The sequence below is a fragment of the Rhea pennata genome, chromosome 24, assembly GCF_028389875.1.
Source record: "Rhea pennata isolate bPtePen1 chromosome 24, bPtePen1.pri, whole genome shotgun sequence".
Taxonomy (NCBI): domain Eukaryota; kingdom Metazoa; phylum Chordata; class Aves; order Rheiformes; family Rheidae; genus Rhea; species Rhea pennata.
This window is the reverse complement of record NC_084686.1, coordinates 1,638,207-1,652,927: the sequence shown is the minus strand read 5'-3', so window position 1 is coordinate 1,652,927 and position 14,721 is coordinate 1,638,207. Positions and strand designations below refer to the sequence as shown.

The 14,721-nt window shown below is 65.0% G+C and overlaps 1 protein-coding gene across 1 annotated transcript; it reads left to right on the top strand.

Annotated features, from left to right (window-relative positions):
- Positions 1-4,083: 4,083 nt before the first annotated feature.
- Positions 4,084-13,037, top strand: TMPRSS13 (transmembrane serine protease 13). Its single transcript, XM_062594713.1, has 13 exons — positions 4,084-4,108; positions 9,484-9,655; positions 9,929-10,030; positions 10,693-10,815; positions 10,900-11,029; positions 11,254-11,346; positions 11,441-11,484; positions 11,719-11,878; positions 11,981-12,153; positions 12,311-12,409; positions 12,494-12,636; positions 12,711-12,863; positions 12,966-13,037. The coding sequence occupies exons 1-13, from the start codon at positions 4,088-4,090 to the stop codon at positions 12,978-12,980; spliced, it is 1,428 nt and encodes a 475-aa protein (XP_062450697.1). The 5' UTR covers positions 4,084-4,087; the 3' UTR covers positions 12,981-13,037.
- Positions 13,038-14,721: the final 1,684 nt, after the last annotated feature.

Here is a 14,721-nt window from a genome sequence, read left to right as displayed (position 1 = left end):
TGACGTGTCGGCAGGCGTTAGCGCAGCGGGAGGAACGTGGCTCTGCAGCGACTTCCACTTCTCTTTGCTGCCCACCCACTCGCTCGCCGCTCACCTCGCAGCCCGGAGTGGGCATTTCCTGCCGCCAGCCCGAAACGTGGACCCCGGGGCTTTTCTGAACGCAACGCTCCCCCCCCAGAAAGGGAAAATGGAAGTAAATCATGTGTCCGCCCGCGCCTCCTCATTGCTAAACTGGCTGTGCGCGCCCAGCGCGGGGGGCAGGCGCTGGCCCCGGCGGGGCTTTCACCGGGCGCAGCGCCAGCCCCGCGCCGGCCCCCGCAGCCCCGCGCCAGCCGGGCTCCGGCCTCGGGGCCGGGGCGAGCGCGGCGCGGCAAGCCGAGCCGCCGCTCTCGAGGGCTTTCCTGTGCAAAGCGCGGGGGCTCTCCTGCGATGAAGGGAGACTGGAAGAAGAGGAGAGGACTTTCCCGCCGGGACCGAGACAGAAAGCGCGAGAGGAATCGCGAGCGCTCGGGACAGCCTCGGAGGGCTCGGAGCCGGTCCCCGGGTTGCAGGGGGCGGCGGGGCCGCAGTGGCGCCCGGTCCCCGGGGAGCCTTTGCACCGGGGGGCTGGCTCCGGGCTCCGGGCTCCATTCTGCCGCATCCCTGAGTGACCCTTCCTGCGGGAGCCCCTGGCCTTCCTCCCGCCGCGGCCCCGGCAGAGCACCGGCGAGCTTGCATATACAGATGAGAAGCAAAAGTACTGAGGTCAAAATGAGGAAGGAGGGAGTGCTGGGGAGGAGAGGCTGTGGGGCACGTCCCGTGCGGGTGGGCACGCAGGAGCTTGGAAGAAAGGGCTCGCAGTTCAGGAGAAAATGAAACAGGCTGAGGAGATGTGACAGCTCTGCCGCCTGTCCGTGCCCAGGCTGCCGCTGCACAGCTGAGCCCACCAGCCGCGGCCGTGCCCGCGGCCCCACCGGCGCTGCAGCGGGAGCAGCACCGTGCCCAGCACGGTGCCCGGCGGCGAGGCTGCCCGGGGCTCGTGTGGCTCCCGCAGAGCTGCCTATCCGGCTGGTCCAGGTGTGGGTGCTGCCAAGCACCCCTGGCTTTCCAGCCGTTTCCCCGCGTCCTCTGGGAAGCACTGCTTGGGATCCTCCACCGCTCCAGCTCTGCATGCCATCGGCTCTGCGGGGTAGCCCTGGCACAAGGAGCTGCAACGGGCACGCAGGCAGCCGGGACGGGACCCCGGCTGCAACCCCGGTCAGCCCTGTTCCTGGGGAGGAGGAGAAGTTTTGAGTTCGGGAGTCAAACCAGCACTCGAAAATGTTATTGTTTCCTTTCATCTTCAAAATCACTGAGTAATTTTTAGGTAGGAATAGCCACCTTTTTAATAATCTGGAAATCACCTAAGTCAGAACTGCACCCTGGGTCTTTCCGCGAAGCACTGCAGCAAAGCAGCGAGGAGGCCCGCAGAGCAGCCTGGCCACGGCCCTGTCCTGCCCTGGTTCTGCTCCTGGCCCTCGGAGCCCACCCAGGCGTGCAGCCCCCCACGAGCAGGCTCAGAGGGCCGTGGCAGCAGCTCACGGTGGGTTCACACATGTCTCAGGGACAGACCTCAAGAGCAAAACAGGTCTGCCGGCTCCGCCGCTCACCTGCCCGTCTGCTGCTCTCTTGTGCTTTGCCCACATCCTGGATCCAGCACTGGCAGTGCCCGGGGCTGAGGTTGCCACAGCCCCAGCAGCTCCAGCAGCCACAGCACGGGCACACCGAGAGCGGGAGCCCGCATTGCTGCCGGCAGCGGGCACCGAGCCCTGCAAGGCAGAGCGGCCACCGCTGAGGTCCCCTCCTGGGCTGCTGCGCCGGCTGGGCACAGTGACAGCTCTGCATGCCGGAGCCTCAGTGCATCTGCCCTGCAGCTGCAGGGCTGCCAGCGGCTCCGCGGGTGCCTGGGGAGCCCTGGAGAATGCCTGGTGAAACGGGATTTCCGTCTTTCCTTTTCTGGGCTTTTTCATATCAACACCCTTGGTTGATTCAGAGTCGGGTATCTCTGACCTCCACCAGCATCTGCAGACCTCGGGCAATGCTCGACAGGGTGCATGGGGTCCTGGAGTTCACCATGCCATCGCAGAGCTCGACACAGCCTGGGCTGGCGGGCTGCAGCAGGACGGAGCGGAGAAGGCACCTGTGAGCAGAGCCCCTGCCGTGAGCCCGCACGGGCTCAGGGCTGCACTCGTTAACACCTCTGTAGCTAGCTGGGAGGAGGGGTCCTGCGGGGCCACACATGGGGTTACCAGCAAGAAGGTGCAGGATTTCACCAGGAAAGTGTCAGGCACTCATGACCTTTAACGTCACGTTGCTAGAGTCAAGCCCAGACACACAGTTCCCTGTAACTTGATTTCTGTAGGTGGCTTTTCAGAAACAACAGCAAGAAATCATTCCTGGAGTTGGTGCCTGCAGCTGCTGAGAGTCACTTTCAGCAGAGGATGCATCAGCTCGGGCATCTCCCTCCAGCTTTGCATGCCAAAAGGACAGGCCACTCCAGGGAAGCTGCAAAAGCAAAAAGCAAAAAGCAAGGAAAAAAAAAAAAAAAAAAAAAGAGCTGCAGCATATTCCTCTTCAGTTTTCCTGCAGACCAAAGGCTGCTTCCAAACCCATGCTGCAAGCAAAGGACTCCAGAGCAGCTGCCCGCAGGGAGCACATGCACCATCCGCTGGCTTGCGTGAGCGGGACAGAAGGGCCCAGGGCTTGTGGCAGGTCAGGGAATGACACAAACCAGCAGCGCGGCAGGGCTGCGCACGGGGCACGAGTGCTGCTTGGAGGCACAGGGAGTCTGCAGCACAGGGTGAGAGGCACCTTGCACTGCACGGCCTGGGGACCTCCTCGGGCACTAGCAGGCACCGCTTCAGGGATCAGAAAGAGGAGCTGAAACAGGAGTAGGTGCTGAGAGGAGCCACGAAGGGCACAGGAAGGTGAAGAGCCTGTTTTACAAGGAAGACTAAAATAGCTGGGCTCAGCGGTGCAGTGGAGCTGTTGCCATCTGTGGATATGGGGGAAGAGGCAGCGGGGGGAAGAGCTGCTCAAACTTGACAGTGATCTTGGCAGAAGAAACAGGGATAAGCATGATGAGCATCAGGTTGGGCAGGATCCACCCAGGGCTTTTGTGCCTTGAAATCACAGTGAGGATTTGAGCAGGTTTCCTCCAAGCTTGGGCAGCCTTGCTTTTCTCCTGCCCTTCCTATAGGCATGCACGGATGGGGAGACAGATGAACAAGGGACTTGTACTATGAATAACGCTGGGAGAAACGTGCCTGGAAAATGGAGCATCGGGGCATCACAGGGGCATGAAATCTCCAGCAAGCCCTCCTGAAACAACACCGTTAGAGAGGCTGTTGCCCCTCAGCTGAGCCACGTGCTGCCCTCCGGCATGTCCGTGAGCTAACCCTCGCGGGCAGGCAGCCGGGGAAGTGCTTCTTGCAGGTGCCAAGCCTGCCCTGGCGCCGCTCCCCGGCTCCTCCTGGCAGCAGGAAGCACAGAACCGAGTCGGGCTTCTCCTCTTCTAGAGCTGCCTTTTCTTTCAGGTCCCTCAAATGTGAGTTCTGGCTTAACTGGAGCATCTCCTAGCTGCCACCGACAGAGGAAGCAGAAAACCTCCACTTCTGCTGCACAGAACTCAGGAGTACCACGCTGTTATCAAAAACGTTGAAAACCCTCTAGGGAAACAAAACAAGAGGTGGCGTTTCGGGGTGAATGAAACGTTTGCGTTTTCCTTGAAGCAAGATGTCCTTGGCGTGCTGGGCGAGAGCGGCTGCGAGCCCCTCACCTGCGGCCAGGCCTTCGGCCTCAGCCCGGTTCCGTGCAGCGAGCCGTGCTGGGGCCGCGCCGGGGACGGGGCAGCTGTTTTGCTTGCTGTGCCCGGAGCAGTTGGGAAACAGCAGCCGGCGGAGCGGGGCAGCAGGTCGGACTGGTTTCCCTCTGCACCCCGCACTGGCACTGACGTAGGAGCGTGCTCGCCAAACAGACTCTGCCCCGTCCCCGCAGCCCTGCCTGCTCTGCTCCACGCTCCGTGGCCGAGGATGGAGCTGTGACCGGACGCCCAGCCCCGGCGCGGCAGATGGACGGGAAAACCTCTCCGGTAAGGCCAGGGGCAGCTCCCCAGCTCCCGCCTGGCCGGGAATAGCGCGGGTTGCTCGGTGGCCTGTAGGGAGTCGCTTTCTTCGGGGTTTCGTGGAGGACCTGTTTTCCCTCTTTGCTCTCTGGGGCGTTCCCGTCGGAGCAGCTGGCTGCTGCCGGCTGGGAGAAGGACCCGGGGCGAGCTCTGCCCTCGGACACGGGCGCTGCCGCCCGTCCGCGCGGAGGCAGCAGGGCCGTGGCCAGCATCTCCCAGCAGCGCTCCAGGTTCAGCTGGCGCGAGTGCCGTGCAGGTGCCGGCAATGCCCAGCACCGCTGCTTTTCCACGCCGGAGGGACCCGCGGCACCAGCGGATTTACAGGCTGCGCTGGGGGAGGCTCGTGGGCCAAACGGCCGCCGACGGGAGCTTGCGCTGCTCGGTTCACGCAGGGATGCTGCAGGCACCAGCTCCCCAGCCCTCCGACACTGAGCATCGTCTTCCTGCCGCCTCCATGCCACCGTGGCAAGACCGGTGCCTCCCGCCGGCGCTCCTGTGCTGCTGGAGCATGCAGGCGCGGTTATCTGGCGGGGCGGACGGCGCTGGGGAAAGCGGGGCTGGCGGTTAGAGCCGCCACGGGCCTGCCCTCACTCCGCCGGGGCCGCCTGCGCGGGCCGGGCCGCGCTCCATCCCCAGGGACGGTGCTGCCGCCCGGCCCCGTCGAGGCCGGGAGCTCCTGCGTGTCCTCCAGCGGGCCGCTGCAGCCCGGGGCGATGCCGCGGGCCAGCCGTGGCACCCTGCCCTGCGAGAGCACGGCTGCGACCTGCGTGCCTCCGTACGCAGAAAACCACCCAGTACTGGGCATTCCCACTGGGCAGCCCGGCTGGTTGCTTGGGTTAAGTGCGCCATTAGGAGCCCGGCCTAGGTTCCTCCCTCGGTTCGGTAACTGCGGGAGAGTCACCTCTTCCCGTGCCTCAGTTTACCCATCTGAGGAATGGGGTGAGCAGCGATTACTCATCCCCGGGAGCATTTTGTGAGCTCTGCCAGAAGGGCGCCTCGCTCCGGCACGAGGCAGCCCGGTCCTGCCCGCGCCGGGCTGACTCAACCTGCGCGGCTCGTCATCTCCACTTGCAAAACGGCCCTGCGTGGGTCAGGATTTCACTTCCCTGCGCGCTGCCCCTTTACCGCACCCGGGCGCGCGCAGCCCCTGCCCGCGGCCGTCCCTGCAGCCCCACAGGCTTTGCCGGCCCCTGCCGTGAGGACCCAGGCGCGGGCTCCGGCCGGCGAGCCCGGGGATGCTGCGGGACCGCGGCCGGCGGCTCTCCCTTCCCCGGGAGGCCTGGCCGGGCTGCAGCACGCAGGGCTAAGCTGTCGCTGGGTGAATGGAGGCTTTCACGGCCGGGGGAGCGGTTCGTCCCCGGCGAGGCAGTGCACAATGCTGCTGTTGTTAGTTTGCTGAATTAATCTGCCGCGGGAAATCAACGCTAGCAGGTGGAAGAGCCAGGTCCCCACTCCCCGGCCCCGAACAACAGGGCTCCGTGACAGCAAAGAGCACTTGAGCGAGCTTGGGGCTAGTGAGCTCTGCTGGGAAAGGAGACGATCGTCTGCTTAGGCAGCTCCTTCCAGCTGATTTAAAACCAGCGTGCCTGCACAGTGTCTTGACACTCCGACTTTTCCGGTGGCTCTTAGATGACTCCCGAGACTTTCTGCTCCTCTCACCCTGAGACACCGCTTGACCTCGGGTCCTGTTGCAACACTGGCAGATGTTATCTAGCTTCCGCTCTCCCTCCCACTCCGAAACTGCAGCCAATTGCTGCCTTATCTCTCACCCCTGCCTCCCCAGCACACACAGATGCCTAGTCTGGCCCTGGACAGCCTTTGCATCGGGACCTGCCCTCTCCGGGCATGGACTTGGTGAATCTCCCTCTTGGGCGAGGAGGCACGCTGGAGGTCTGCGCGGAGGGTGCGTGGTAGCTCAGGTGCAGGGCTGGGCTGCCAGGCGGAGGGGATGGACTTCTCTAGTGCTGCTACCTGTGCCGTGGGTGCTTTTCCAGCCCAGCTCAGAGCCTCGAAGCACAGCTGAGTAAACCATGCCCGAGGTGGCGGTTGTGCCTGCAAAAGCCCTGTGAAGGGTCCCTACTGCAAGCAGGCACGGCCCAGTCCTGCTGTGAGCGGCTGGGGCCGGGCCGGCTGCAGCGCGGGCAGAGCTGGGCTGCCTGGCAGCAGCGGCGAAAGCCCCTGCTCCCCACCCTGTCCCTGCTCCGCTGTGGGAGAGCCAGTCCCGTCTGCGAGGGGACTTAAGCCCTTCCCCGCTTAAGCACAGGAGTTCGCTGCATGTGCTCCGCGCTCACGCATGCGACTTTTAGCTCCAGCCCACAGCAGCGCTTAGTGCTCCTGCAGCCCGTGGAAAGTTTGCAGCGAGGACGTCAGAAAAATGGCTCAAACCGCAGCCGCGCTCGTGAGAGAGGTGTTGCTCTGAGCTTGACTTTTACTCAGAAACCAGAAAGGCTGAGGAAATGTCTTGTGGCCATAGTTCACTGTCGTTTGGGTAAAGCACACTCCTCAACAGCAAAACCAACACTGTAAAGGCTCTGCTGTTTGTTCTCTGCTCCAGTGCATACTCCACAGTAACCAGTTATGCTGGTTGCTGGAGAGCCCTCGCTAAAACTTTTGCTAGCTTCTGTGACAGACCTTAAAGAAAAAAAATTTGAACTTCAGACTTTTAAGGAAATAGGCAGTTAGTAGTTCACCTGAGTGTAGAAAAGAGCATGCATTTCCTGCTAAGGGAGTAATAAGAGTGATTTAACCTGTAGTGCACTTGCATATTGATTTGAAATGCTTGCAGCCTGCGGAAGGAGATGTTTGAGCATCCAGCATCACTGATGAACTGGTGAAGCTGGGCTGTGTTATCCAGTATGACAGAAAAGTCCATCCTTAACAGCACTGCATGCTGCTGATCTGGCAATGTGAACTCAGCTTGCTGCAGGAGGAAGTGCGTGAAAGACCAGCCTTGTGGAGACCCCCTTAAAAATGCCTGCATTCATTATACAGTCTGGGGATTCACGAAAACCTCATACAGGTGTAGGAGGAGCTGTTTCCCTGGATAGGCTCACTGGCATCGGTTCTTCCCTTCGTTTGTGCCAGGCAGCGGAGCAGGAGCTGCTGCCGCCCCAGCTTTCCCGCTGGTCGGATATGCTTTCTAGCAACGGGTGCTAGGGCTCCCCAGGGCCGCGCTGCTGCACGCTCTCGCAATGCTTCCTGCACTCCCTTGAGCCACGGCAATGCAAGTGCTCAGAATAACTAGAGAACGGCAGCGCGGGGCCGCTCTCGAGCCCCGTGCTGTCGCAGGCAGCCCAGCACCGCTGTGCCGGCTCAGCCGCCCCGCGCAGACTGCGCCGGGGGCTCCCTGCTCTCCGAGCCCCTCGGAGAGCCCACGAGGATGCATCCGGGGCTCGCGCCTGTCACCACCGAGAAATGCAAGTGCAGAGGAAAGTGGGGGTTTGGCCGCCGGCCAAGGGACCCGCGGCTCGCTCCTCGCCGGGAGGAGGCTGTGGCACAGAAACTGCCCGCGCGCGTAGGCGGCTGGCGAGCTGCTCGCCTCTCTCGGTGTTAGCAAGAAGCTGCCGGGTCCGGCTGGCGAGCGCCTTGCGGGCGGCCTCTGTGGGCGCTGCCTTGGGTGCCTGCCTCTCCGCGGGTGCTCGGGCTGGGGGTCCCGCCAGCCCCCTCCCCGCAGCCCCTCGCCCTGCCCGCAGCAGGAGCCGCGCGGGGCAGGGAGGCCACGGCGCGCGGCGGCACGGTGACTCAGGGGATAATGCCCAGGAGGTGACACCCCGCGTTGCAGGAGAGGGCACAGCCGTCTTCGCGAAGCGCCAGCCTGAGCAGGCTCCCGACGTGCTCATTACAGCTCTTGAGATTCCTGGGTTGCGGCAGGAAACAGGAGGACCCAGCAAACACCGGGGGAGAAACGCAGCTGGAGGGGGGCAATCGCGTGGCAGCACTGGGGCTCTTGCACCTCTCTTCCTGTGCCTCCCACCATTTCCACATCCCCCTCACTTCCCAGAGCTGTGCACTGGCCCGGATGCATCTTGCTGGTGTGAGAGGAAGAAAGGAAATCTTTAGCTTTGGGGGAAACATCACCTGTAGCAGCTACAGGGCCCAAAATAGATGCAGCCCCCAGAGGGGCACATTTAAGGGCATCTCCTGGGACCAGTACAGTCTCCGGGAATGCGTGCGCAGCAGCGCACGACTGGCTTTGCGTGCACAGTGCGAGCTCCCCGTGCACGGGGCGGCGCGAGCGCCCCGGGAGCTCTGGGACCCCCGGCCCCACGGCGCAGGCGATGGCCGGGGGTCGGGGCAGGCGGCCTCGCTCTGCCGCTCGGCTCACCCGGCACCCGGCTGGGGGAGAGGGCGCTGGGTCCGGGCAAGCCGGGCTTTCCAGCTCCTTAGCACACAGCGTGTGGCTTCATTTGGTGAGATTCCCTTTGCCACAGGCTGGATCTATCTGCATAAGAGTGGGTCACGCTGGAGGCTCTGGGGGTGCTCAGTGCTGCGCAGGAGCGGCAGGCCTGAGGGCTCTGCACCCGCGCAGGATGAGGGCTCGGCCCATGCCTCCTTCTCGCGAGGCGGCTCGCCGGTCCGTCACTGCCGTGTGCTGGCTGCAGACGTCCTTTGCAGTTTCTATGAGCCATGCCATCATTCCTGACTGCTCTGAAGGTACTCAAGATTTTACGAGGGAAATCACAGTGGCAGAGCAAAGAGCACTTATTGTGGGCTTTCTGCACAGGTCACCTCTGAAGGAAAGCCAGAGGTTCTTGCTTATATAGGTGACTGCAACTGATAAAGTGCTTGGAAAAGAAGATCTTGAGAAAAGGAAATAAATATTCTTCTGCAAATTCCCAGATTGGGGTGACACAATTGCAGAACAGCATTCCAGGGTACAGGATGTTTCAGGGCTTGGAAAGCACTGATTATTAAGTATTACTAAATAAGAGTTGGAAATTGCACTGTATTTTCCAAATGGCTAATTAAAGATAGATGCATAAATTGGGGCACTAGCGCCGCGGAACTGAGCCACAGCTTGACTGACCCAATGCAAAGACATGGCCAGTTGCTCTCATCAAAATGATCAGTTTGGAAAATTTGGCCAGCAGCCTCGAAAAGGGGAAAAGCTCTATGGCAAAGATGCTCTGGGTTTTCCTCGCTCCCAGAAGGGGTCTGGCTCCTCTGCTTTGCGGGAAGGGCCGCCGCAGCACTACCTTTGCGTGCAGCTCGTGGTGCCGCGGGCGCGCACGCACCAGCGGCAAAGGCATCCCGGGGAGCTTACCCTCGCGTCGCCCCTGCCCCCGGCGCAGCGCCCGGGCTCTCCCGCGTGTCGCTGCTAGGAACCGCGTCCTTGCTCGCAGCTCCCTGCAGCACCCGGCAGCGTCCCGCCCAGCCTCCATGCCCCGCCAGCAAGCAGCATCTTCACTGCCCGGCCCGTGCAGCCTCGAGAAAGCGTCCTGGGCATCAGCTTCAAGCCCTACAGCCCGGAGCCCAGCCCAGCCCCGGCCCCCTGCGCGGCCTGTGAGAGCACACGTAAGGCGACGGCACCGAGCGCGACCCTGGCCGCGGCGGCCTCCGTCCTCGCAGGGCCGGGCAGCAGGTTGCCGCTGCCTCGGCCGGAGGCTGCTGCTTTCCCCGGGGGGCGAGGGAGGAGAGGGTGGCCGTGGCGGGGCTGGAGCTGCTGTGGGGCTCCCTGGGGAGCCGGGGACCCCCCGGGGGTGCCGGAGGGGAGCAGGGCGATCTGCACGCCCCGGGGAGGGCTGTGCCGGGGGGCTCCCGCTGACCCTGCCTCTGCCCCGCTGCCAGAGTCCTCCATGTTCAGAGCCCCCTGCATGAGCCAGAGGCGGCTCGCGCTCATCTTCTGCATCTCCATCCTGATCGTGCTGCTCGTCGCCCTCATCCTGCTGTGTGAGTCCCCGTCCTGCTCTGGAAACGCTCTGGGGAAACGCACCGGAGGCATGGCGGGCGATGGGGACGGGATTCCTCTTCCCATTTTCTGAGTTTTCCTGACATCTGGTGGATGCTGGGAACAGGTTTTCTGGAGGAACGGGGGTGGGCTCCGTGGCTCCACGCGGCTCTGGGTGGGAGGTGCTGGGGGCTGCACCCCGCTTGCCCTCTCCCAGGGATGATTTTGCAGGTGCCGTGCACAGCTGGCTAGCGCCCACCCTTGCTGCTGCCCTTGAGATGGGGTTTGCAGGCGGGAGCTGTCAGCGTGGGCTCGGCAGGACAGCAAAGGCGTTTCCTGGGCGCAGACTGTGCGGGGTCGTTCTAACTCCTTGTAAAATCTCGCTGCCCATCTTCCGTTATCAGCTGCTGTATCGGGAGCGTGGCAGGGCTGAAGCGTTTTGCAGGCTGAACATGTTGCTCTGCAGGAGCAAGTTAGAAGTTAAATGAGTTAGAAGCAAGCGAGAGAGGCTCACGGCAGCGGAGCCGCGTGCTGCTGTGCAGGGTCGGGGGGCCGGGGAGGGCTGGCCGGCCCCGCCGCGCTGGCTCCAGCACACGCGGCCAGGCCGGGGCCGGAGGAGCTGCCCGGCAGGCAGGGCCTCACCGCGGCGCCCGCTCGCTTCCAGTCCTGTTCTGGCGGTCGCAGACCGGCATCGTGTACAAGGAGCCCGCCGAGAGCTGCAAGGACAGCCCCGTGCGCTGCGACGGCGTCGCCGACTGCTCCCAGCGGAGCGACGAGCTGGGCTGCGGTAAGGGGCGCGGGGCGGCGCGGGGCCGGGGCAGCCCCCCGCCCTGGCGTGGGGCACCCACTCGCCCGCTGCTCCCTCCCGCAGTGCGGTTCGCCTCCGACCAGTCCCTGCTCCACGTCTACTCCAGCGCCGAGAGCCAGTGGCTGCCAGTGTGCAGCAGCGCCTGGGACGACTCCTTCTCCAGGAAGACTTGCCAGCAGCTGGGATTTCAGAAGTAATTCCCTGCCGAAGCCCTGGTGCGCCGGCATGCGTGGCGGCTGGTGCGCGGGGGGCATCGCTCTGGCCCTCCTCCCCAGTCGCCTCTGCTCCGTCCCCAGCACTGGGGCTTTTCGGGGGAAGCCTGGTTTAAAACAAGCAGCCTCTTCCTAAGGCAAGGTGGCATCGGCTCGGTGCCGAGCGCGGAGGGATCCTCACGTGCTCTTCCCTCCCTGCCCGCAGTGCGTCGCAGACCGAGTACATCCCCCTGCATGTCTCCGGCAAGAGCCTCACCGTGGCGGAGGAGCGGGAGACCATCCAGCAGAGCCTCAACAGGTACCGGGGCAGCGCGGCCCCCGGCGCCGCCCCTGCCCGAGAGCGCAGGGCCCGGCCTCGCGCGGACCCTCCGTCTCCCGCTTTTCCTCCGCAGCTCCCAGTGCCCCACGGGGAAGTACGTCTCCCTGCGATGCACAAGTAAGGGGGCAGCCGGCAGCGCCCAGGAACGCGGCCAACCGCGGCCGCGCAGCGCTCGGGAGCCTTCTGCCGCTGCTCCGTGGCAAAGCCCCGGGCAAACAGGGCGTTCGCCAGCCAGGCTCTCTGGGCGGCACGAATGACCAGGGCTGCGTTCCCGCGGGACGCCGAGCGCTGCCGGTGTCCGCGGGAGGCGGGCGCCTGCGCCGCCGCCCTGAGCCCCCCTCTCCCCTGCAGGCTGCGGGCAGCGCATTTCTGGCCGGATCATCGGCGGGAAAGAGACTTCGGCCAGCAAATGGCCCTGGCAAGTCAGCGTGCAGTACGGGCCGGTGCACATCTGCGGCGGCACCATCATCGACGCGCAGTGGGTGCTCACCGCAGCCCACTGCTTCTTCATGTGAGCCCCGGGGCCCGCGCGGCCCGCGTGCGGCCGTCCCCGCCCGGCCTCGCCGGCTCGCCGCTGCACGTCTCAGCCCCGGTGCCTCCCGTCCGCCCCCAGGAACAGCATGAAGATCCTCGACGACTGGCGCGTGTACGGCGGCATCTCGGACCTGAAGCAGCACTCGGAGGGCGTCCCCGTCTCCCAGGTCATCATCAACTCCAACTACAGCGACGACCACGACGACTACGACATCGCTCTCATGAAGCTCGCCAGGCCGCTGCCGCTCTCCGGTGCGGCCCCGCGCGGGGCGGGGGGCGGGAGTGGGGCCCGCGCCGGGGCAGGTGCCAGGGAAGGGATCGGGGCGCGCTGCTGCCGGCACCGGTGCCGGCTCCGGCTTGCCCGCCCGGGGGTGCCTCACTGCTCCCCCCACGCCCCGTCCCCCTGCAGCCCAGGTGCGCCCCGCCTGCCTGCCCGCCTACGGCCAGCTCTTCCAGACCGGCAGGTCCTGCTTCATCACCGGCTTTGGGAAGACGAGGGAGAACGAAGGTGAGGGAGCGCCGCTGCGCGCGCAGGGCCGTCGCGGCGGGCGCCCCGCGGCCGCGCAGCCTCACCGCCGCCGGCGCCCTGCAGATAACACCTCGCCGAAGCTGCGGGAGGCCGAGGTGAAGCTCATCGACTACAAGGTGTGCAACAGCGACAAGGTCTACGAGGGCTACCTGACGCCGCGCATGATGTGCGCCGGGTACCTGCAGGGCGGGAAGGACGCCTGCCAGGTGAGCCGGGGCGCCCGCGGGAGCGCCGCTGCCGCCACCGCCGCCGTCCTCACCGCGCCGCCCCTCCGCGCCAGGGCGACAGCGGGGGGCCGCTGGTCTGCGAGGACGGCGGCCGCTGGTACGTGGCCGGGGTGACGAGCTGGGGCACGGGCTGCGGCCAGAAGAACAAGCCGGGGGTGTACACGCGTGTGACGAAGCTCCTCGGCTGGATCTACAGCAAAATGGAGGTGAGGCAGCCCCGGGGCGGGCTCCCGGCGCCCCGCGGAGGGCCGCGGCACCCCGCCGGGCGCCCGGCATCGCCCCTCGCCGCCTCCCCTCTCCCTCCGCAGAGCGAGAACAACTAAGGCCGGGCGGACGCGGCGCCGCGCTGCCGGGCCGGCGCGTCTCCCCTCCCGCCGCCTCCGCGCTGCCGGGGACCCGCCGCCGCCGCCGGTGCTCCGGGACGCAGCGGCTGCAGGCGGGGAGCTGAGCTGGCCGGTGCCGCCCCGCGAGGCGCCGGCGGAGCCCGGAGCCCAGCCGCCCGCCGGGCAGCCCGCTTCTTCCCCGGGAACACCGCGCGGCAGCGACGAGTCGCCCGGCGGTAGAGCAGGGCTCGCTCCCGCGTCTGCAGGCGGGGAGGCTGTAGGAAGCACCCCTAGGTGACTAAACTGCTGATTTGTGTCTTTCCCCTCGCGGTGCGAATGGCCGGCCGAGCACCCGCTGCTGGGACCGCACGGGGCTGTCTCGGCACGCCGCGCGGGGCAGGACGGGGCGCGGAGGCGCAGGGTGCTGCAGGAGGTCCCGCGCCGCGCGGGCGCAGCCCGGCTCCCGGGCTCTGCTCCCAATAAACGCGTCCGAAGTGCTCCGCGCGGACACGGCTCCTGCGGCTCTTTCCCGGGGGCGGAGCGGCACCCGCGCTCCCCTCGGTGCGGGCCTGGGAATGGCGCTAAGCCCGGGAACAGCGTGGCGGTGCAGCTTCCCGGGGCAGCAGGGCGCTGGCGAGAGGAGGGGGAGCACGCGTGGGGCCCCGCTCCCCCCGGGGCCGAGCAGTCCGACGTGTGAACGCCGTGAAGCAGCGCAGCGCCCTGTCCTGCAAGGCCTGCGCACCCCGTGCAATACCCGCATCAGAGAAATGGCACTAACAGGCGTTTAGCCCTGGCTTTTCCCCTAGAGCAGGAAAGCAATTGCTTTCGCAGCACGCCGGGACCGTGGCACTGCACGAGTCACCTGCAATTCAAAGAAGAGCAGTTCCTGGGGTGCATGGGCTGTCGCGGATCGTCCCCTCCGCACCGCCCTGCAGGACCCTGCAGCTTCTCAGAAGTTACCGCGGGCCATGGAAAAGGTTATCCGTGGGCAGCGAGCTGTGGTTTGGGTTTGAATTTTGGGATAACAGATCTAGTCTGGCTATACGTGTGCAGAAAGCACCTACCTCCCCCTTGGAGCAGGCCCCAGCGCTCAGGGCGGCGCATGGCAGCGGCTCTCGACTCGCACCGAAACAATAAGTGTTGTTGCTTTTTGGGAAACACTGAGTCAAGCTAACCTCAAGTAGCTTTTAAAAGAAACAACCCGGAAGCCTCCCAGGGCTTGCTGTGAGCCTCCTTTGAAGGCACTGTGCGCAGAGGCCTTGGGAAGGGTTTCGTTTTACTTTATAATGTGTTTGCTGCCACTTGAGTTTACAGTGATAACTTGCTCCTTGCAACTAGCTAGCTATAGCTCAGGAGGGAGAGCGACTTTGCCATCAACACTGCCATGCAAAGAAACGCAGCTGCCCTTTCAGGCCTCCATCATAACGTGGCTATGAGCCGCCAGGGGAGGGGGGATCAGGGAGAGACGGCGTCCCACGCACACAGGGCGAGGGATGTGTGTGCCGAGCTGCATCGCGCGCGCAGGGGTGTTTCCAGGCAGACGTGTCCATGGGATGCACATGCTTCCCTGGGCTTGGCAGCGAGCCCCAGGTGAGGCGGTAGATGCAGCGGGGCAGCTTACGCTCCCGGGGGGCCGAGGGGGCAGCAGCAGGGCAGGGTATGGACTCAAGCATCCTGCCAGGCTGCACAGAAGCACTGAGTCAACCTGGAAGCTTTGCTGGGGCCTGACACAGCTGGGGCT

What these genes read in the sequence shown, in the direction of transcription:
- TMPRSS13 (XM_062594713.1), top strand. Translation starts at nt 4,088, where the DNA reads ATGGACGGGAAAACCTCTCCG. An exon ending in CGTCTCCCTGCGATGCACAA is followed by an intron (nt 11,485 to 11,718) that starts GTAAGGGGGCAG and finishes TCTCCCCTGCAG; the next exon opens with GCTGCGGGCAGCGCATTTCT. An exon ending in GAAGACGAGGGAGAACGAAG is followed by an intron (nt 12,410 to 12,493) that starts GTGAGGGAGCGC and finishes GGCGCCCTGCAG; the next exon opens with ATAACACCTCGCCGAAGCTG.